Source organism: Eptesicus fuscus, chromosome 9, assembly GCF_027574615.1.
Source record: "Eptesicus fuscus isolate TK198812 chromosome 9, DD_ASM_mEF_20220401, whole genome shotgun sequence".
Classification (NCBI taxonomy): domain Eukaryota; kingdom Metazoa; phylum Chordata; class Mammalia; order Chiroptera; family Vespertilionidae; genus Eptesicus; species Eptesicus fuscus.
The window spans coordinates 31,950,372-31,973,244 of NC_072481.1; the positions used below are offsets into that span (position 1 = coordinate 31,950,372).

Below are 22,873 nucleotides of genomic sequence, written 5' to 3' on the forward strand. Positions count from 1 at the left end.
TAATGGTTAAAGTGAGAGCTACAGTAGGGTAGTCCAAAAACTATGCCAATTTTATTGGTTGGGGGGAACGGGAAAAAGCACTAACAGGATAGTACAGTTACAAATCTTGCACTTGGAAAATGTTTGAATAAGCCAATGTACTTGAAGTTGTACAGTTAGTGGCTAAGTATTCACATGGGCTGCTTTTTGTAAGATACTATAGGAATCGGCAGACATGGTATGAAGATATAACTTCCACCTAAGTTCTATAAATTTTACTGTACTTCAGCTGCTGAAATTCCTTAAAAAATGGCCTCAATCCTATCTTCTAAAAGAGTAATATGCAAATTAAGCATCACTCGTCACAAAGATGGTGGCGCCCAGTCCCCTCCGCCCGGCCCAGGAGTGTTTGGGCCTGTTGGTCCGGCCAGGGGTCTCAGGGACCAAGCAGAGGCAGGATCCACCCACTCTGGCGGCAGATCCAGCCTCACTGCTCCCCAGCCTCTGGAAGTGTCCGGGCCTGTCAGCTGGGCCAGGGGCCTCGGTGGGCTTTGCGCCCTTCTCTGCTTCGCTCAGTCCACAGGAAACCCTATTCTTTTAGGAATAGGCCCGAGGAAGCCCTATTCTTGCAGGAATCTTCCTGCAAGAGGCTGCTAGTCCTATCTAATAAAGGAGTAATATGCAAATTGACCATCACTCCAACACACAAGATGGCTGCCCCCATGTGGACACAAGATGGACACCAGGAGATGGCCAGCAGGGGAGGGCAGTTGGGAGGGACCAGGCCTGCAAGGGAGGGCAGTTGGGGGCGATCAAGCCTGCAGGGGAGGGCAGTTAGGGGTAGCCAGGCCTGCAGGGGAGGGCAGTTAGGGGCAATCAGGCTGGCAGGGGAGCAGTTAGGCATCAATCAGGCTGGCAGGGGAGTGGTTAGGGGATGATCAGGCTTGCAGGCAGAAGTGGTTTAGGGGCAGTCAGGAAGGCAGGCAGGCGAGCAGTTGGGAACCAGTATTCCTGGATTGTGAGAGGGATGTCCGACTGCCCGTAGGATCTGGCCTAAACGGGCAGTTGGACATCCCTCGAGGGGTCCCAGATTGGAGAGGGTGCAGGCTGGGCTGAGGGACACCCCCCCGCACATGAATTTTGTGCACTGGGCCTCTAGTCTATAATAATAAAAGCGTACTGTGCTAATTAGACCAGACATCCGAACGACCTTCTGGATGAAGCTGCAGTGGCGGGGGCCGAGGCAGAGGCGGTTAGGGGCGATCAGGCAGGCAGGCAGAGTGGTTAGGAGCCAGTGGTCCCGGATTGTGAGAGGGATGTCCGACTACCGGTTTAGGCCCGACCCTGCAGGAATCCCTGTGGGATTGGGCCTAAACCGGCAGTCAGACATCCCCCAAGGGGTCCGGGATAGCGAAAAGGTGCAGGGGACCCTTCCCCCTCGCCCCCCCCCCCCCCGCATGAATTTCATGCACCCGGCCTCTAGTATTATAATCACAAAAGAATTTACATATTGCTTTATATGTATAAGATTGTAGTAAGCTCAAAAGAAGACCAGAATTTGGGAAGATCATCTTTTGCTCATTAGATTTCCTTAAATTCTTTCCAATAATTTTAAAATATTTTTTTCATTGGCATTTTAGGGCCAAGAACAGGAGAGGGTGTTGCTTGTCTGCCAACTCTTATTTCATAAGAAATACGTGTTTTGTTTCTTTTTTTTTTTTCAGGAAAAGTTCATATTTTTTCTAATTTGATTATTTTCTCTTAGATTGATAGAATTGGGAGGTACCCACTAAGGAACTGTTTAGCTGGTTCAGCCTTCTTGCTCAGTGCTGTATGAAAGAGGAGAGTACTAGAACTAAGGTTTCCTGATTCTTAGGCTTGTGTCATCTTCACTGTCTCCTATTTTTCTGAAAATAACATTTAAAAAAATTTAGTGTAGAGGCTGTATGCATTATCTTTAAGATTACAGGCTCTGAAGCTAGCCTACCTGGATTAAAAATTTCTGATTTTCCTTTTGCTAGTTGGTAATTATGGTTAAGTTACTTAGCCTCGTTGTGCCTCCTGGTTTTCTCATCTGCAAATTTGAGGATAATAATAGAACCTCCTTCATAGGGTTCTTGTGAAGTTTAAATGAATTAATACATGTAAAATGCTTACAATAGTACCTGATACATTGTAAGCGCCCAAAGAATGTTAGCTGCTATTATGATGATGATGATTTTTTTACTTTGCCTCCATACTCCTTAATATAATCATAGTTTGGTATTGTTAATTTTCTCAATTCTGATCTTTTATATCAATGATAAACTTGATAAACATCAGAATAGTTGTTACTTTGCTTCTAGAATGAACTTTGTCTTTTATGCAATGATTATGTGTGGACTATTGTAGTTATGTGCTTCCTTTAGAATGAACCACATCTCTCTTTGGGTGAATTATTTAATTATGTTTTTCTTTTTCCACAGCAATACAAGTTCTTGCGCTTTAGGAGATCTTTGCTCTTACTAGTTAAACACAGTTGTATGGAATCACTGTTCCTGATTAGAAATTTCTGCATTGTGTATTATTTTCTTGGTAAGAATTCATGCTTTTTGATAGTGTATGTGTTAGCTTATAGCTCAGAAAATGTTAGTGACATTCTTGATTGTTTTTATATGTTTCCTACATTTGTATGTGTGTGATTAGCCTAGCCCAGTGGTCGGCAAACTCATTAGTCAACAGAGCCAAATATCAACAGTACAATGATTGAAATTTCTTTTGAGAGCCAAATTTTTTAAACTTCTTTTTTTAAAAAAAATAATATTTTATTGATTTTTTTACAGAGAGGAAGAGAGAGGATAGAGAGTTAGAAACATCGATGAGAAACGTCGATCAGCTGCCTCTTGCACACCCCCTACTGGGGATGTGCCCGCAACCAAGGTACATGCCCTTGACCAGAATCGAACCTGGGACCCTTGATTCCGCAGGCCGACGCTCTATCCACTGAGCCAAACCGGTTTCGGCTAAACTTAAACTTCTTCTAACGCCACTTCTTCAAAATAGACTCGCCCAGGCCGTGGAATTTTGTGGAAGAGCCACACTCAAGGGGCCAAAGAGCTGCATGTGGCTCGCGAGTTGCAGTTGCCGACCACGGGTCCTAGCCCAACTGAATCATTGTTTAGATAGTCAAAAAGTATTTACTTAAGGGAAAATATTGTTAAAGAAAATGTGGAATATACATACAATGGAATGTTATTCAATCTTAAAAAGAAGGAAATCCTGTCACATGCTACAATATGGATGAATCTTGAGGACATTATACTGTGTGAAGTAAGCCAGTCATAAAAAGACAAATACTATATGATTCCATTTATATGAGGTATCTAGAGTAGCCAGACTCTTAGAAACTAAAAGTGGGATATGTTGGTTGCCAGGGACTGAAGAGAGGGAGAAAAGGGGAGATGTTGGTATGTTCAGTGGGTGTAGATACTGTAGAAATATGAAAAAACTCTAAATATCTGTTGCACAGGGCACATATATCCACATTGCCCACTTAAAAATGGTTAAGATGGTAAATTTTATGTTATGTGTTTTTTAGCGCAATTAAAAAAAATTTTTTTTTCAAAAGGGAAAATATATGTGATTTGGTCATTACTTTAGATATAATATGTTGCTTTTTATAAGTTTATAACGGTACTAATAAAATAAAAATACTCTATTGCTAAGGAACCTTGTAGAATTTATTAAAGTGAATTTTCGTATAAAAATACAGCAGCTTCAATATAATGAATAGTACAAGTTAGATGGAAAACATTAATCTCATAGCAGCACATAATAGAAACAAAATCCAATGTTCTAAAATACTATTTTCAGACTAATTTTTTTGTGTGCTATGGATATAATTATATTTATATCCATAGAAAAAAAGTAGGATCAGAAAAAGGCCATTTTGTTGTCTACCTTTTTCAGTTATAGTTTACATAATCCATTTTTCTACATAGCTTTGAAAATTGTCATTCTCATGTTAATACTTCGTTGTTATTAACCTACTACAGTCAGCCTAGCTGTTCGCCCATATAGGCTTACTTTGCTTTACTGTGCTTCACATTATTGCACTTCACAGATGTTGCATTTTTTTTACAAATTAAAGGCAAGAACCCTTCACTAGCAATAAGATTATGACTTGCTTTATTGAAATACCACAGTATCTCAGAGGTATGGCTGTAGTTGTTTGTTGGTCTGACAAAGCAGCCATGTCAGCATACCCATGGTCAACTATTTCTTTTAAACTTCATTTCTAGTGCTACCACTTTGCATTTTTTTGTTGTACTTTGGTCTTTTTTGGCCAGTTTCCTCTTTTCAGTAATTTATTTTTGTAAAGTGTTATGTGGGTTTACCATGGGAGACAGGAGGCAACACTACTACATGCTTCATTGTCTGTGCCTGAACTGCATAACTGATGTGAGCGACCAATCACCAATAAACTTTGAAAGAAGAGATGTGATTGGTCTTGGATCTTGGTATGCATCTGTTACCTACATACTTATTTGTGTACTGAAAAGTTAGAAATACTGTATTGAGTTGCTCACAGTTAATATACTATGGTAACTGAAATTTGAATTCAGTTGGAGGACTGTTGTTAGTAACTAAACCCTGGTAACTGAAATATGTACATATCAGAACTGCAAAGCAAAGACTGCCTATATTTAGAAATTATTCTTTTGTCTTGCCCATTCTTAAAATAGAATTTAGACTAAGGTCTTGGTGTCTACTTGGCTATTTCATCAATCTCATATTTCAAAACATGATTAAGGTTTGCTTTTATAACTTATTATGTTCATAACTTTGTATTTTTATCCCCTCAGGCCATATTCCCAAAGCTTGGATTAGCACTGCTATGAACCTTCAGATAGATGAGTAAGTGCTCTATGAAAAGTCTGATTTTAACTCTTTTAGATGTTTTTATCTTTATAGATGTTTACTTCTTTCCACATGTTTTGATTGATTTAGCCTTTAAAAATTTTAAGAATGTGTTCATTTAAAAAATATATATATATTTTATTGATTTTTTACAGAGAGGAAGAGAGAGGGATAGAGAGTTAGAAACATCGATGAGAGAGAAACATCGATCAGCTGCCTCTTGCACACCCCCTACTGGGGATGTGCCCGCAACCAAGGTACATGCCCTTGACCGGAATCAAACCTGGGACCCTTGAGTCTGCAGGCCGACGCTCTATCCACTGAGCCAAACCGGTTTCGGCTGTGTTCGTTTTTTAAAATTTTTTTATTGATTTCAGAGAGGAAGGGAAAGGGAGAGAGAGATCGAAATATCAATGATGAGAGAGAATCATTGATCGGCTGCCTTTTGCACGCCCCCTACTGGGGATCAAGCCTGCAACCCAGGCATGTGCCCTTGACTGGAATCAAACCCGGGACCCTTCAGTCCACAGGCTGATGCTCTATCCACTGAGCCAAACCAGGTAGGGCAAGAATTGTGTTCATTTTTGAAAGCACATAGTTTACATAATCTAAAATTCCAATGATATATAAAAGGGCATGCGATGAAGATTTCTTTTGCTCCTGTCTCCAGTCACCTAGTTATTGTCCCCAGAAGTAATAATTCATTTATTGTTAGAAACAGCTTTTATTCTATCTAATAAAAGAGTAATATGCAAATTGACCATCACTCCAACACACAAGATGCTGCCCCCATGTGGTCAAAGATGGATGCCCCCATGTGGACACAAGATGGCTGCCACAAGATGGCCAGCAGTGGGGGGGCAGATGTGGGTGATCAGGCCAGCAAGGGAGGGCAGTTAGGGGTGACTGAGCCTGCAGGGGAGGGCAGTTAGGGGCAACCAGGCCTGCAGGGGAGGGCAGTTGGGACCCAGGCCTGCAGGGGAGGGAAGTTAGGGGTGACCAGTTGGCAGGGGAGGGCAGTTAGGGGTAATTGGGTCGACAGGGGAGGGCAGTTAGGGGCGACCAGGCTGGCAAGGGAGGGAAGTTAGGGGTGATCAGGCTGGCAAGGGAGGGAAGTTAGGAGTTACGGGGCCAGCAGGGGTGACCAGGTGGTCAGGGGAGGGCAGTTAGGGGCAATCAGGCTTACAGGGGAGGGCAGTTGGGGGCGACCAGGCCTGCAGGGGAGGGCAGTTAGGGATCACCAGGCCTGCAGGGGAGGACAGTTGGGGGTGACCAGGCCTGTAGGGGAGGACAGTTAGGGGCGACCAGGCTGGCAGGGGAGGGCAGTTAGGGGCGACCAGGCTGGCAGGCAGAAGTTGTTAGGGGCAGTCAGGCAGCCAGGCAGGCGAGCAGTTGGGAACCAGCAGTCCTGGATTGTGAGAGGGATCCCAGATTGGAGTGGGTGCAGGCTGGGCTAAGGGACACACACACACACACACACACACACACACACACACATACACGCACCCGTGCAAGAATTTCATGCACCGGGCCTCTAGTATTATATAAAAGTAGACTTCTTGAGTTGCATGGTATGCCTTTTTTTTTTTTTTGTCCTCAATAATCATTCTATGCTATGTTGAGCTAGACAGTCATAATGCTGTCGCATTATTCTAATTTTGCCTATGAGGAACCAAAATTGATGAGGGTCACGTGACCTGTTGAAGATCATAAGTGGCAATCAGGTATATTGTTCTAGTTATTCCCTATGTACTTGGCAAATAAAGCTTTCATCTTTATTTTTGTTTATTTATTTTTTATAAATCTCACCCAAAGGATATTTTTTCCATTGATTTTTAGAGAGAGTGCAAGGGAGTGGGGGAGGAAAGAGATACAGAGAGAAACATTGATGTGAGAAACATCAGTTGTTGCCTCCTGCACACACTCAAACTGGGGCCCAGGATTAAACCTGCAACCCAGGTACCCTCGACTGGGAATTCAATCTGAGACCCTTTGGTGCTCGAGCCGATATTCTGACCATTTGACAACACTGGCCAGGGCAAATCTTATTTTGCAGATAAATATAAATTTCTCCATTAGTATTTTCTTAATTATTATTCTACGAGATTTTTGTGTCTTATATGGTCTTCACTAGTATCAGTTTTTGGGAGTGGGAATATTGGCATATATGGGTGGTTATGAGATATTATGGTTTCTACTGTGTAGATTTCAGTTTTTAACTTTTAAAAGTTCCTAGGTAGTGCCCCGCCTGAGTGGCTCAGTGGTTGAACGTCGATTTATGAACCAGGAGGTTATGGTTCGATTCCTGGTCAGAGCACATGCCTGGGTTGTGGGCTTGATCCCCAGTAGGAGGTGTACAGGAGGCAGCTGATCAATGATTCTCTTTCATCATTGATGTTTCTCTCTCTACCTCTCCCATCCTCTCTGAAATCAATAAAAATATATTTAAAAAAGTAAAGATAGTTATTTTTAACTAGCAGCCCGTTTGCACGAAGATTCGTGCAATAGACCTTCATTCATCTGGTTGCCTGCACCAGTTTTCTGCCGGCACCTGGGACCCAGGCCTTGGCTGTGGCCACCGCCTTCTGCCTTCTTTCAGGGTCGGGTCTTGGTCCTGGGCGGCGGCCTTGGGCTCTGTTGCACCCCAGCGTCCCTGCTAAGGATCTTAGGAGCCAACCCTCTGGTTGTTGCCTGCGACCCGTGTAGGCTCCCCTGGTGGAGGCTTTCCCGGCCTTGGGCTCTGCTGCACCCCAACGTCCCTGCGACTGTTTCCTGGTGGGCGTGGCTTGTGGGCATGGTTTGTGGGTGTAGCAAAGGTACGGTCAATTTGCATATCACTATTATTAGGTAGGGTAGTACTATGTGCTTTTAACTATTATGAAACTGTTGGTAGGATATACAGATAGAGCTGAAATGTGTTCCAGCAGAGGTGCTAGTTATGTTGAATGATTTTTAAGTATCAAACTAGAAAGCAACAATAATATAATTTTACTCAACTTCTAGGGGTTGGTTTATAGGTTTGGCTTATTCTTCTTCCATAGTAAGTGGCAGTGAGATTTTGAACACAAGAAACTGAGTGCCAGTTTAGGTTTACTCTTGCTTTTAGGCTACCTTTATGTTCTTTGTTAGAAGGTATTAGGGAAAGAATTCTATAGGGCACAAAATGAGAGGAGTGTATTACCATTATTATTTGCAAATAGGATTTATTTGTTTCTCAGTGTTGTGCCCAAGTCTGTTAAATGCTTAGACTGTATTTTTCCCCATAGGATTAAATAGTAATTTTTGTTTTCATAGGCAATTTCATAGACCTCTTGATACTGTGAGTGGCCTCTTGAATCTCTCATTACTCTACCATGTCTGGTTATGTGGAGTCTTTCTTCTGATGACTTGGTACATCTCGTGGATACTCTTCAAAATCTATGCCACAGAGGTTAGTGCTGATTTTTTGTTAATACATTTGTATTTTGGAGTACTACACAGATTTATTTTTAGTAGAGCACTGATCAGCATGCTGTTATACCCAAAGCCATTTTGGTAAATTGGGTTTAGATCTCTCTTCTGAGACTTCACTAGGGATGCATCATTTATTAACCGTCATTTACTTTGTTGTTGTTGTTTTTTGTTAATTCTCATCCGAGGATATTTTTTCCATTGATTTTTAGACAGAGTAGAAGGGAGGGAGAGAGTGAGAAGTACACATCGATTGGTTGCTTCCAGCATGGGGATTGAGCCTGCAACTGAAGTATGTGCCCTTGACTGGAATCGAACCTGGAACCCTTCAGTCCTTGGGCCAGTGCTCTATCCACTGAGCCAAACTGGCTAGGGCTGTTGTTATTATATAATGAGGAACAATGTTGGTATTCTGAATTATTGGAAACTGAATTGAATGGACGTCTAATGGTATCTGTTTACTATGCTTTACCTACAATCGAATTCTCTTCTGAAGAGAATTCTCTTCATTTCTCTGTTGAGTACATACTAGAGGGGCCTGAATTTTAAAGTATTTTTATGTGCTATTGATATAGATACTACTAAAATATTTAAATGTAAGGCAATAAAATATTTGTTCTTTGAATGAAACTTTAAAAATGTATATTGAAGCCAGAGGGTGTGGCTCAGTGGTGAGCATCGGCACATGAACCAGGAGGTCATCAGATCGATTCCCAGTCAGGACACATGCCTTGGTTGCGGGCTTGATCCCTAGTAGGGGGTGTGCAGAGGCAGCTTATGGGTGTTTCTCTCATTGATGTTTCTATCTCTCCATCCCTCTCCCTTCTTTTCTCTCTAAAATCAATTAAAAAATATTTTAAAAAATGACAAGAGATAACAATACTGGTAAGGATGTATAAAAAAATTATATTGAAGAAATGTTTATTTATATATATATATATATACTAGAGGCCCAGTGCATGAATTCGTGGGGCTGGCTGTGGGGGAGGGGATGTGGGAGGTTGGCTGGCCCAGGGGGTTAGGGGGCGGGGCCGGCTGGGGAGGGGCCATGGGAGGTTGGTGGGCTGGCTCTGCCCCCTAGTCAAACTATGGTTGAACTGTGTGGGTGAGGGGACAATTTGCATATTACCCTTTTTTAAAAAAACTATATCTTATTAATTTTTAAAGTATATTTTTATTGATTTCAGAGAGGAAGGGAGAGGGAGAGAGAGATAGAAACATCAATGATGAGAGAGAATCATTGATTGGCTGCCTCCTGCACGCCCCCCACTGGGGATCAAGCCCACAACCTGGGGATATGCCCTGATTGGGAATCAAACCGGTGACCTCTTGGCTCCTGGGTTGATGCTCAACCGCTGAGCTACATCTGGCTGGGTATTTTATTAATTTTTTACAGAGAGGAAGGGAGAGGGATAGAGAATTAGAGACATCAATGAGAGAGAAACATCGATCAGCTTCCTCCTGCACACTCCCCACTGGGGATGTGCCTGCAACCAAGGTACATGCATGCCCTTGACTGGAATTGAACCCAAGACCTTTCAGTCCGCAGGCCGACACTCTATCCACTGAGCCAAACCGGTCAGGGCCATATTACCCTTTTATTATATAGGATTTTAATCCTCATCCTAGGATATGTTTTTATTGATTTTTAGAGAGAGAGGAAGGGAGAGAGAGAGAAACATTGATGTGAAAGAGAAAAATCCATCAGTTGCCTTTTGTACCTGCCCTGACCAGGGATTGAACCTGCAACATAGGTATGTGCCCTGACTGGGAATTGAACTCCTCTAGTGTATGGGACTAGGTTCCAACAACCAAGCCACCGAGCTAGGGCTGAAGAAATGTTTTTATTTTTATTTTTATTTATTTATTTATTTTTTAAATATATTTTATTGATTTTTTTACAGAGAAGAAGAGAGAGGGATAGAGAGTTAGAAACATCGATGAGAGAGAAACATCGATTAGCTGCCTCTTGCACACCCCCTACTGGGGATGTGCTCGCAACCAAGGTACATGCCCTTGACCGGAATCGAACCTGGGACCCTTGAGTCCGCAGGCCGACGCTCTATCCACTGAGCCAAACCGGTTTCGGCTGAAGAAATGTTTTTAAATGGATGGGATTTACATTGTCTTTATCATCCAAGTGTTTGTTTGGAAAATGAGTGTTTTGGTTTCATTTTACCATTTCTGTAGGTTTATATTTTTTAGTGGCTTCAAAGAATCTTTGCTTCTAAAATTTGTTTCATTATTGTAAACCAGAGAGCTAATAAAATTGGAAGAGTAACCTTTTAGAAAGTAGTATGTTTGGGTATATATAACTTTTAATACAACCTATTTGCAAGGAACAGTAAAGATGTTAATTTGGTCTCTTTTTATAACTAATATCAGTTAGTACTTACTGACTATAATAAAGCCATGAAAATACTCACTTTCATAGTCCTTTTGATTATGTTTGATAGGCTCATCTGTTCCCTGTTCAACCACCATTTGCAGAAGAGTCAGATGAATGCCTCCCAAAAGTCTTAAACAGTAATCCGCCCCTCATCATAAAGGTACCAGAACTGTGCATTCTATATCTTTACACAGTCACCTCTAACTTGTCTTATAGAAGGACTTAATATATAATATATTTAGGTATTTAGTTATATTTTTGAGGGCCTAGCATATTCTAAAACTTTTATTGTAAAAAACAGTTACATGCTACATTGCATGCTGTTTACTTTTTCAGTTTTTTTTCCAAGTGACTAAAATGAAAGTACTGCAATGCATGTGTACAAAGTTAAGCTAATCTATATTCAGAATAGGTATAAAAATATTTCCACACATAAAATATGATTACATGCATTAGCTTTTCACAAACTCCTCATGGTAGCAAAACAAAGCACTATTGATTTTTTAAAATCACTGGGTCAATATGTATTTTCACTCATGTAGTATTGTTGACCATTATGAGTAAAGGTAGTGCTTGGTAGTGTGTAGACATTCAGTGAACTCTCTTAAGATATGAATAATAATTATGATCTTAAAATAAATTTTAATCCAAAAGAGTTTAAAGAAGATGCAATAAATTTACAAATAAAATTAAATGAGAATAAATTGTTTTGATTTAAATTGCATTTTGAAATTTTAAAGTAGATCTACAATATATGTGATCCTGTTAAGAGGTCATAGTAATTAAAAGAGAATTGAAATAGTTAGACTTCATAGTTTTGATTGCACTGGAAGAGTTATAAACCAATAAGAAAAGGAACCACTGAGGCTCTGATTACCTTTAATTATCAATTATTACTAATTAAATAGATAAACAAAAATACCTAACATTGATTTAACAAATCTTTATTGGGCAGGTGTCAGTCACTGCTAGTTACTTAGGGTGTAATGATGAATAAGATGTAGCACAGCCTAATGGAAAAGAAAAGGCAGATGCACAAAGTAATGAAAATTTACAAGGGTAAGTAGAGTTTGAACCACTTATTCTTCTTGGGACCAACATAAGGAAGCTTCACAAAAGGTATGGTCTCTTGAATGATGAGTGAAGAGGTTTGACGGAACAAAATGAAAATTTTTGGTAAAAAAGTACCACAGACATTGCATGTCTACTGTGTGCTAGGCACTGACTTTGAGTGTGGTAGCAAGCAATACTTTGTTCCTGCCTCACAATTTGGTGGGTGGAACAGGTGAGACAAGTAAACAGGCAATTACAATAAATTATGTTAAGTGCCACAGTTGAGAACTGTAGTGTATAGTATGTTTGTGTGAGGGAGGCCAGGAAAAGTTCCAGGAGGAAGTGATGTTTATGTTTCCCACCATAGAGATGGGAAAAAACACAGAGTTCTATGGTTCTGTGTAGCGGGGACCTGTAGTGGGTGGGGTATCCTATAGAGCAGCGGTTGCCAACCTTTCAGACCTCACGGACCACCAGTGGTTCAAGGACCATCAGTTGGCGTAGAGGATAGAGGTAGGAAAGTTCTAGAAATCTAAAAAGGAAGGTTAAATATTATTTTCTTTATGAAAAATTTCAACTGATTTCCCCTTATAAATATCATGTTGAGCCCAACTTATAGGTAAGATTTTATGTAAATATTAAAAAAAGTGTTTTTTAATACTATGTTTTTCCCCCCCTTTTAGTATTTGGCCTTGCAGGACCTGATGTTGCTTTCTCAATATTCTCCTTCACGAAGACAAGAAGTTTTTAGTCTTAGTCAACCAGGTAATGCTAAAAGTAATAGACCTTACTAGGCATGTGTGTGCAGAAAGTGTTCTATTTAAAGTTTTTGGTGAGATAGTTATCCTAGATAATAAAAGGCTAATATGCAGATCTACTGAACGGTGGAACAACCGGTCACTATGAAGCGCACTGACCATTGGGGAAGATGCTCAATGCAGGAGCTTCTTCCTGGTGGTCACTGTGCTCCCCCAGAAGCCTGGCTGGTGAGCGCAGTGGCGGTGGCGGGAGCCTCTCCCACCTCCGTGTCAGTCGGACATCCCCCGAGGACTCCCAGACTGCAAGAGTGTGCAGGCCGGGCTGAGGGATCCTCCTTCCCATCCCTCCCCCCCCCCCCCAGTGCATGAATTTCATGCACCGGGCCTCTAGTATTTAAAATATTACACATGAATGAGTCCATTAAATGAAGTCATGATTTAAATCTTGTAAATAAAACAAAGTGTTTATGTTGTTGTGGTTAGAACTTGTGTCATCAGGAAAGGTATTTTAAAATTTTTATGTTATTTCCTTCAGCTCCCTCATTCCCTTAACATGAAGAAACTACTAGTATGAAGTAGATTGACAATTTTAGAATGAGAATGCAGTTTAAGAATCCTAAAAGTTTTAATGCTACAGTGGGTCTTAAATATCAGGAGGTCTAATCTCTAGATGGGAGACCTAATTCTCATAGAGAATAAGTGGCTTAAATAAAGTTAATGTCAGAGTTGGAATAAGAAATTTGATTCCTGTGTTCAGAGTTCACCTTCCTGCCATGCTACTCTGCCTCCCTTAAAAAAAATTAGAAAGGAACTAGATTTGATGGTGACCCAAAGATGCTGTTGGTGACTCTCTTACTTGCCAACCTCTTCAAGACTGTAATTGTGCTAGTGCTCTGCCTTATTTCTAGGAAAAAAAGAAACATCCCTAGCCATCACAGGAACAGAGAACTGGGTAGCTTTTCACCGTCTCTCTAATTAACTCTTCATTATTTTGCTAAACTTGCCCATTCCCAGATTGTAAAATAAACCTTCTTTATAGTTAATTGTTAACAGGGAAATAAAATCGAGTTATATAAAAATGTAAATGATTGAAGCTACTCTCCTTTTAGTAACATGAAAAATCTAGCGCTGATGTTATGGAGAATAACTATAGCAATAGTTTTCTCTCAGACTTAGGTTCACAGGTTCACTTAGGAATTCTCTACTTTTTTTAATATATATTTTTTATTGATTTCAGAGAGGAAAGGAGAGAGAGAGAGAGAGAGAAGAGAGAGAGAGAGAGAGAAACATCAATGATGAAAAAATCATTGATCGGCTGCCTCCTGCATGCCCCCTACTGATGATCAAGCCCACAACCCAGGCATGTCCCCTTGACCAGAATCGAACCTGGGACCCTTTAGTCCACAGGCTGACACTCCACCCATTGAGCTAAACCGGCTGGGGCTAGGAATTCTCTATACATTAAATATTTTCACCAGATATTCAGGTAAACTGTAACAAGGTGGCATGTTCTCTGCCAGAGAACTTTTTATTCTAGAGCCATGGTCGGCAAACTGCAGCTCGCGAGCCACATGCGGCTCTTTGGCCCCTTGAGTGTGGCTCTTCCACAAAATACCACGGCCTGGGCGAGTCTATTTTGAAGAAGTGGCGTTAGAAGAAGTATAAGTTTAAAAAATTTGGCTCTCAAAAGAAATTTCAATTGTAGTACTGTTTCAATTGTAGTACTGTTGATATTTGGCTCTGTTGACTAATGAGTTTGCTGACCACTGTTCTAGGGCATATTGTTAAAATTTAACTGGACCATTATGTAGTTCCTATTGGTCCTGAGATATAGCAGTATAAAACATTCTAGGCCCTGCTGATGGAATATGTTGTTAGCTTGCAACTGAAGCAGTGTTCCTCTTGAGTTGTAAAGGGGAAATGTTTAAGGGGGGATCTAAGTAAAAGAGAATGATGATTGGCACCCAGGATGGGGAAACCAATTTTCAGTGGACTCCTGTGTTCTCAACACATAATGAAGTACAGTTGATTTTACATGACAGCCCTAGGAGGTAAAAGTCTTAGAAAATCAAAAGATAATGAGAAAGAAGGGTGTGGGTCATATAGCTCAACTTAAATATTCAGCAGACATGTAAACTCTTCAGATATAAAGTGTGATTATTACCGAATAATGTGTTCCGTATTTTCCAGCGTATAAGACGACTTTTTAACCCAGGAAAATCTTATATGCCCAGTCATCTTATACGCCGGAAAATATGGTACTATCACCTCTCATCCATCAGTATAGCAAAAAAAAAAACAATTACCGTATTTTCTGGCGTATAAGACGACTGGGCGTATAAGATTTTCCTGGGTTGCCCTGGCCAGTTTGGCTCAGTGGATAGAGCGTCGGCCTGCGGACTGAAAGGTCCCAGGTTTGATTCCGGTCAAGGGCATGTACCTTGGTTGTGGGCACATCCCCAGTATGGGGTGTGGGGGAGGCAGCTGATCAATGTTTCTCTCTCGTCGATGTTTCTAACTCTATCCCTCTCCCTCTCTCTCTGTAAAAAATCAATAAAATATATATATTAAAAAAAAAAAAAAAGATTTTCCTGGGTTAAAAAGTCGTCTTATACGCCGGAAAATACAGTAACTCCTATGGATATAATAGCAAATACGGACTATTATACAAATCCCATCTAATAAAAGAGCAATATGCAAATTAACCATCACTCTGCTACACCCATAAGTCACACCCACAAGCCAATCAGGAGCAAATATGCAAATAAACTCAACCAAGATGGCTATAGCCACAGACAGCAGGAGGGAGGCTTGGGTTTCCCAGGCAATGGAGGAAGCCAAGCTTTCCGCCTGCCCTTGCCAGCCTAGGCCTCCACACAAGGCTACAAAGTTTCAGTTATAGAAGGTAAACAAATCCAAACAGAGAAGGCGGCAGCCATGGAGCTGGAAAGAGCGGAAGGCTAGGGTTGCCCCGGCAATGGAGGAAGCCAAGCTTTCCGCACACCCTGGTTGGCCCAGGCCTCCGCTTAAGGCTGCAAAGTTACAATTATAGAAGATACATAAACCCCAACAGAAATGGCTGCTGCCACAGAGCAAGCAGAAGGTTTGACTCCACTCCAGGCTACAAAGTTTCAATTGGAGAAGATAAATAAACCCCAGATACCAGGGCCTCCGCTTGGGTCGCCATGGGGCGTGGCCGGCCTGCAAACCACCACAGGCCCCTCACTCAGGCTGCCCCATGCCCCAAGGGAACCCCCACCCTGATCCGGGACATCCTTCAGTGCAAACCAGCTGGCCCCCACCTGTGCACCAGGCCTCTATCCTATCTAATAAAAGAGTAATATGCAGATTGACCATCACTCCAACACACAAGATTGCTGCCCCCATGTGGTCAAAGATCCTGCCCTCATGTGGACACAAGATGGCCACCACAAGATGGCCAGCAGGGGAAGGCAGTTAGGGGTAAACAGGCTGGCAGGGGAGCAGTTAGGCATCAATCAGGCTGGCAGGGGAGTGGTTAGGGGGTAATCAGGCTGGCAGGCAGAAGCGGTTAGGGGCAATCAGGAAGAAAGGCAGGCGAGCAGTTGGGAGCCAGTAGTCCTGGATTGTGAGAGAGATGTCCCAGATTGGAAAGGTGCAGGCTGGGCTGAGGGACAAATCCCCCCCACCCCCCCCCCGAGCACGAATTTCATGCACCGGGCCTCTAGTGAATATATAAGGAAGCACAATGGGTCAGATACAACAATTTAGAGGTCACCAGGGGCCATGGTATACATCTCATTAGACATGCTAGTGTTTGTTGTCTTAGTCTTGAGTCTTCAGTATTGTTAGTAAAGAAACCCTGGGCATTTGCACTCAAACCATTCTCTAGTGTTTGGCCTTATTGTAGTGATCAGCTTAAGAGATTTTTATGGTAAAATAGCAACTTTTTGCTTGTAGACTTTGGGGAAAATTATTTCATCCAAATATTTATTGAACTATGTATTAGATGGCATGAATATGAATATAAATAGTAGCTTAATTGAGAAAAGTGGGCCCTGATGCAAAGTGTAATGTAGCATTTCTAACTGATTTTTCTTCTCATTTGAGGGACTATACAATTATATACATTTTAAAAGTTGGTGTTTGGACCTCTTAGGTGGACATCCCCACAATTGGACGGCCATTTCAAGGGAGTGTTTGAATCTTTTAAATGATATGACTCAGAAACTGGTTCTCTACCAAGAAGCTGCTGCAACGAATGGAAGAATAATGTCTTCTTCATACACAGTGGAGCCTAAGAAATTGAATTTTCCAGGTAACTGCTTATACTACTAAGAGAGGGGAAAACATTTGCATTTTATTTCCTAAGAAAGATGATGGTAGTTAAAGATATGTGTATGAGTGTGAGATATATGTATATTTAGGGAAATTGATCCAATATATGGGATATTGCACTGTACCAGGAATAAGAACTCGGTATCATTGTAGGTCAAAAAAATTAAGTCCGGTGCCATGGTGATGCAAATGGAGGAACTTACGCTTTTTCACCAAATCCCTTTAGTAGAAAATGCTTAGGGATGTAAAACTGTAAATAAAGGACTTAATGTTCAGATGCTTTTTGGAGCTAGGCATTTAGTAAAAATGGGCGAAACTGGCTAGGTGGGGATAGTGATAAACTTGGGAGCACAGGCTTCATCTGAAGGGGGAAGCTATGGTTAGCTTTAGTCCATCATTCCCATGTGAGAATTTGGACCCAGTATCTGAATTTGTGGTTTTTTCTTTTGTTTTCAAAGAGAATCCTGAAATTAAAAAGAAATGTTATGTGAAATCTTCCATATACCCAAAACAAATAAGATTACAGTTGAAAAATGTTTGAAATAAGTTCATGAATATCAGATTTTAAAAGGTTCTAGAGTATTCAGATGTTATCATCTTTCAGGTTAGCACTTATATATAGAACTAGAAGCTCAGTGCATGGATTCATGCATCAGTTGGGTCCCTTGGCCTGACCTGCGCCCTCTCGCAATCCAGGACCCCACTGGTGCACGATTGGGGTTGGGTAGGGCTCCAGGGCGTGTCTAGCCCATCTCACCCAGCCCTGATTGGCTGGACTCCAGCAGCAAGCTAACCTACCAATCAGAGCGTCTGCCCCCTGGTGGTCAGTGCATGTCATAGGTACCTATTGAATGGTCGACTGGTCACTTAGGCTTTTGTATATATAGATACTAGAGGCCCGGTGCACAAATTTGTTCATGGGTGGGGTCCTTCGGCCTGGCTGGTGATTGGGGCTTTGGGAGGGACCAGTCTGCCGGGGGGAGGGATCATGGAGGTTGGCTCCAGTAGTCAGCTAACCAGCAGCCGATTCCGCAAGGAATTGGGCTTCCTCCTCCCTCCTGTTTGGGTCCGGGGTGCGGGTGAACCAGATTCGGGGCTGTTAGGGCCCCAACAGCAAGCTAACCAACAGTCGAATCTGTGAGGAATCAGGTTCCCTCCTTCGTCTTGTCTGGGTCCAGGGTGCGGGTGAACCAGATTTGGGGCTGTCAGGGCCCCAGCAGCAAGCTAAGGTACGGCTGATTCTGCGAGGAATCGGGCTCCCTCCTTCCTCTTGTCTGGGTCCGGGGTGCGGGTGAACCCCATTCAGGGTTGACAGGCCCCTAGCAGCAATGTCTGGGTCAGTGCATGTCATAGCTACTGGCTGGTCATTTGGTCGTTCTGGTTCAGTCGTAATACTCTTAGTCTTTTATATATATAGATAGATATTTATTGAATGCCAAGCAATGTACTAAAAGTGAGAGAATCAAAGATGACAGAACACTCTTGGAACTATTTAGTGGGAGGTATACAAATGTAAGAAAACTAGAGGTCTGGTGCATGAATTTGTGCACCAGTGGGGTTCCTTGGCCTGGCCTGTGGGATTGGACCGAAACCAGCTCTCCAACATCCCCCGAGGGATCCTGGATTGCGAGAGGGCACAGGCCAGGCTGAGGGACCCCACTGGTGCACGATCAGGGCCGGGGAGAGACGTGGGAGGTTGGCCAGCTGGGGAGGGACCGCGGGAGGGCTCTAGGGTATGTCTGGCCCATCTCGTTCAGTCCCGATCAGCTGAACCCCAGCAGCAAGCTAACCTACTGGTTGGAGCGTCTGCCCCTTGGTGGTCAGTGCATGTCATAGCAACTGGTCGACTGGTTGACTGTCTGCCCCCTGGTGGTCCGTGCATGTCTTAGCGAGCAGTTGAGTGGCCTTAGCATATCATTAGCATATTACGCTTTGATTGGTTGAACGGCCGACTGGTCGACCAGACACTTAGCATATCAGGCTTTTATTGTATAGGATGTAACTACTAAATAGAAATCTGTCAAAAAGGAACCTGCATGGGTAAGATAATGTTTGATAATAAAAGGAGGTCTTGCATGTTATAAAACAGAGTTTAGATTTTATCTCATTGGGATATGGAACCAGTAGAAGATTTTGAATGGGCTATTTACATCAAATAATCATGCTATAAAGATCATTGTAACATTGGATTGAAGGGATCATGGGTCTGAATGGGTTTTTCATTATTTTAAATTGTTGTCATATCCCATCACATAGACAAAATTTGCTTCTAAATTTGAGGAACTATCGCAAAACTTAAAAACCCCAGTCTTGCCGAAACCGGTTTGGCTCAGTGGATAGAGCGTCAGCCTGCGGACTGAAAGGTCCCGGGTTCGATTCTGGTCAAAGGCATGTACCTTGGTTGCAGGCACATCCCCAATAGGGGGTGTGCAGGAGGCATCTGATTGATGTTTCTAACTCTCTCTCTCCCTTCCTCTCTGTAAAAAATCAATAAAATATATTTTTAAAAAAAACCCAGTCTTAATTTTTAAATTGATTTTTCAAAGATTTCTATTTGCCACCAACTCTTAAAAAGTCATGTAATGAAAATGTAGTACTTTAAATGTTTAATGTCTTATGTGGTTTTATTAAGAAGATAGAAGACTAGTCTATACTCTTGTCTTTGTACCTTATGCTGACTGGTGTGGCAGGGAAAATGTTCCTTTGTTTTTGCACCAGACTCTATAACTAAATAATCAGACTTATAATTTGTGAAGAAGCTATTTGTAGATCAGATTTGTAGAGCCAGATGTGTACATGTTCTGGGCAAATTGGTCTTTGGTGTGACTTCTGTTAATTTGAAAGAACTCTGGGGAAAATGAGATAAGGTTAGCACCCTTATTTGTATATTTTCATAATATAATTTTAGTTATGTTTAGCCAAGTAATTGTCATAGTAGGAGGGTGCAGTAAAACTGGAAAGATTCTAATGCAATAATTAAAGTTTTTTCCATCTACATATATAATAAGCGACCGTTACCTTGGAACGACCCGAACGACCGGTTGCTATGATGCACACTGACCACCAGGGGGCAGATGCTCAATGCAGGAGCTGCCCCCTGGTGGTCAGTGCGCTCCCACAGGGGGAGTGCTGCTCAGCCAGAAGCTGGGCTCATGGCTGCTGAGCGCAGCGGCAGTGGTGGGAGCCTCTCCCGCCTCCGCAGCAGCGCTAAGAAACAGCAAGCAGGTGGGCAGTAAGGAGCAAGGGGTCCCGGATTGCGAGAGGAATGTCTGACTGCCAGCTTAGGCCTGATACCTGGGAGGATCAGGCCTAAGCTGGCAGCCGGACACCCCTTGATGGGACCCAGACTGCAAGAGGGCGCAGGCTGGGCTGAGGACCCCCCCCCCCCCGGCTCCAGTGCATGAATTTCGTGCACCAGGCCTCTACTATAACAACAAAATACAAATTGAGAAGTTTATTCAAAACAGCCTAGAGCAGTGGTCGGCAAACTCGTTAGTCAACAGAGCCAAATATCAACAGTACAACGATTGAAATTTCTTTTGAGAGCCAAATTTTTTAAACTTAAAACTTCTTCTAATGCCACTTCTTCAAAATAGACTCACCCAGGCCGTGGTATTTTGTGGAAGAGCCACCCTCAAGGGGCCAAAGAGCCGCATGTGGCTCGCGAGCCGCAGTTTGCCGACCACGGGCCTAGAGAAACTGACCTTGACGATGAGCATATTTGTGGAGGGAAAAAAACAAGAGAGGCTGTACCAATATGACAGAAAAAGATGTTTAGACCTCCTTGAGTGATCATTGAGTTGCAGTAGTAAAAACAGGATCTTGAGAATGTAAACCTAAATGGAAACAACCTACTGAGCCTTGGGTAATACATTAAACAAAAAATTAAGATGTATAAAATTTGAGAATCCTCATATTGGCCTGTTTGGACCAGTTTGCCCCTTCAGCACTCTATCTGTTCTTTTGCAGAAGAAACTACTTTTCAGACCCCAAAATCTAGTCAGATGCCTCGGTCTTCAGTGCCACCGTCAGTTAAGACATCACTGTTTTCCCCAAAATTATCTACACCTGATATTTCAAGTCCCCTTGGATCCCCTTTTGGCTCTACTGTAATAAATCGGATGGCTGGAATTTTTGATGCAACCACTGGCTATGGGTCACCTGAAAGTTCTCAGCTAATAAGAAGAGGGCCAAGATTATGGTCTTCTACCCCTGGTGAGGACTGTTTATTTTCTAAAATTTGAAATGTCAGAGTTACAGAGAATCAGATAGCCTAAGTGTTCACTTTTTTTTTTTTTTATTAGATCAGCAAATGAATGGATTTTCTAATCTTCCATCTACAGTTAGTGCTGAGGGTAAGACAATGAGACAGCCCAGTGTGATTTATTCATGGATTCAGAATAAACATGAACAGGTATGATGATATGATATAGGATTTATATTTGGCATGTAGTATTGAGAGCATAAAGGATTTCAAATGAGTAATCCATAAGGAATAAATAGGACTTTTTTTTGATGCTTCAGCTTTGTGGCTGGAGCCGAATGAGTGATGGGAAAGTGGCAGGTAGGTGGGTGATGAGATCACAGGGGTAGCAGGCACCCAGAGCTCATCCGGCCCATTAGGATTGTATAGGACTGACGTTTTCTTTGAGTGAGATGGAAAGCCATTGTATGGTTTTGCCCACAAGAATGAATGACGTGATATAACTTTGTACTTTGAAAGTACTGCTCTAACTGCTATGTTGAGGTTACATTCTCAGAGGCAGGAATAGAAGCAGAGACAGTAGTGAAGCTCTTGAAGTAGTCTAGTGCAAGGTGGTGGTATCTGTGACCAGAGTGGTTGTGGTGGAGACTATAAGGTGTGATCAAGGTCTGGACATATTTTGAAAGTAGGTGCAATAGGATTTGCTTATGATTTAGTTATGGTGTGTAAAATAGAGTAAATATTGACTTTACAGATTTTGGCCCAAAGAATCTGAAATAATATAGATGCAATTTATTGAGTGCAATTTGCTAATGGTTCTGGAAGAAGTGATTTGATGGAGGTGAAGTGGAGAAATTTGGAATTTGATTTTAAACATGTTAATTTAAACAGATCTTGGCACATAGCCAATGGAAAATACTGAGAAAGAAATTAGACATATTTCTGAAGTATGGAGAAAGTTCTGTGCTAGAAATGTAAATTTGGCCCTAATCGGTTTGGCTCATTGCATAGAGTGTCATCCTGCGGACTGAAGGGTCCCGAGTTTGATTCTGGTCCAGGGCACGTATCTTGGTTGCAGGCTCAATCCCTGGCCCTGGTCTGGGCCTGTGCGGGAGGCAACCAATCTATGTGTCTTTCTCATATCGATGTTTCTGTCTCTCTTCCTCCTTTCCACTCTCTCTAAAAATCAGTGGAATAATATCCTCTGGTGAGGATTGACCAAAAAAGGAAAAAAAAAAAAAGAAATGTAAAATTTGAAGTCATCAGAGTATAGGCAGTATTTAAAACCATGCGAATCCATGAATCTCTTGGGGAGTGTAGATACAGAAGAAAAGAGATGCAAGAACTGGGACCCTCCAATGACTAAAGGTCTGGGAGATGAAGGATAGCAAGAGACCAAGTGGCTATTGAGGTGAGAAGAGAACCAAGAAAAAAGTGTTCCAAGGAGAAGTGAGTGTCAGATACTGCTGGTAATAAGTAGCATGAGATTCAAACTGTTAATGAACTGTTGCAATGTGCAGGTCATTGAGACCTTGTCAAGAGCTACTGGATGGAGTAGGGGGAATGAATGCTTGATTGGCATGGGGTCAGGAGAGATTAAGAGAGGAATTGGAGGCCACAAGAAAAGCCAGATCTTTCCAGGAGTTTTGCTATAAATGGAGCAGGAAAATGGGGTAAATGCTGGTGGGAGTTGAGGGATCAAGGAAGGGTTTTACTTTTTAAAGATGGGGGAAATAATTACATTTGCTGATAGAAGGATCAATTAATAGAGGGAAGAACTGAAGGCATTTTATAGACTTCAGTATCCCATATGGCTCTATATGC

At 42.0% G+C, this 22,873-nt stretch overlaps 1 protein-coding gene across 2 annotated transcripts in view; it reads left to right on the plus strand.

Moving 5' to 3' along the window:
- The window catches only part of NDC1 (NDC1 transmembrane nucleoporin), a 54,750-nt gene that overhangs the window by 13,845 nt on the left and 18,032 nt on the right, over nt 1-22,873 (plus strand). The window contains exons 6-13 of one of the 2 annotated variants that reach the window (XM_008139285.3): nt 2,445-2,553; nt 4,824-4,875; nt 8,173-8,308; nt 10,785-10,877; nt 12,454-12,535; nt 16,667-16,825; nt 20,815-21,060; nt 21,150-21,259. In XM_008139285.3, the coding sequence (XP_008137507.1) occupies nt 2,445-2,553; nt 4,824-4,875; nt 8,173-8,308; nt 10,785-10,877; nt 12,454-12,535; nt 16,667-16,825; nt 20,815-21,060; nt 21,150-21,259 (987 nt within the window). The remainder of the gene's footprint in view (nt 1-2,444; nt 2,554-4,823; nt 4,876-8,172; nt 8,309-10,784; nt 10,878-12,453; nt 12,536-16,666; nt 16,826-20,814; nt 21,061-21,149; nt 21,260-22,873) is intronic. The other variant, XM_054720526.1, reaches the window with a different exon arrangement.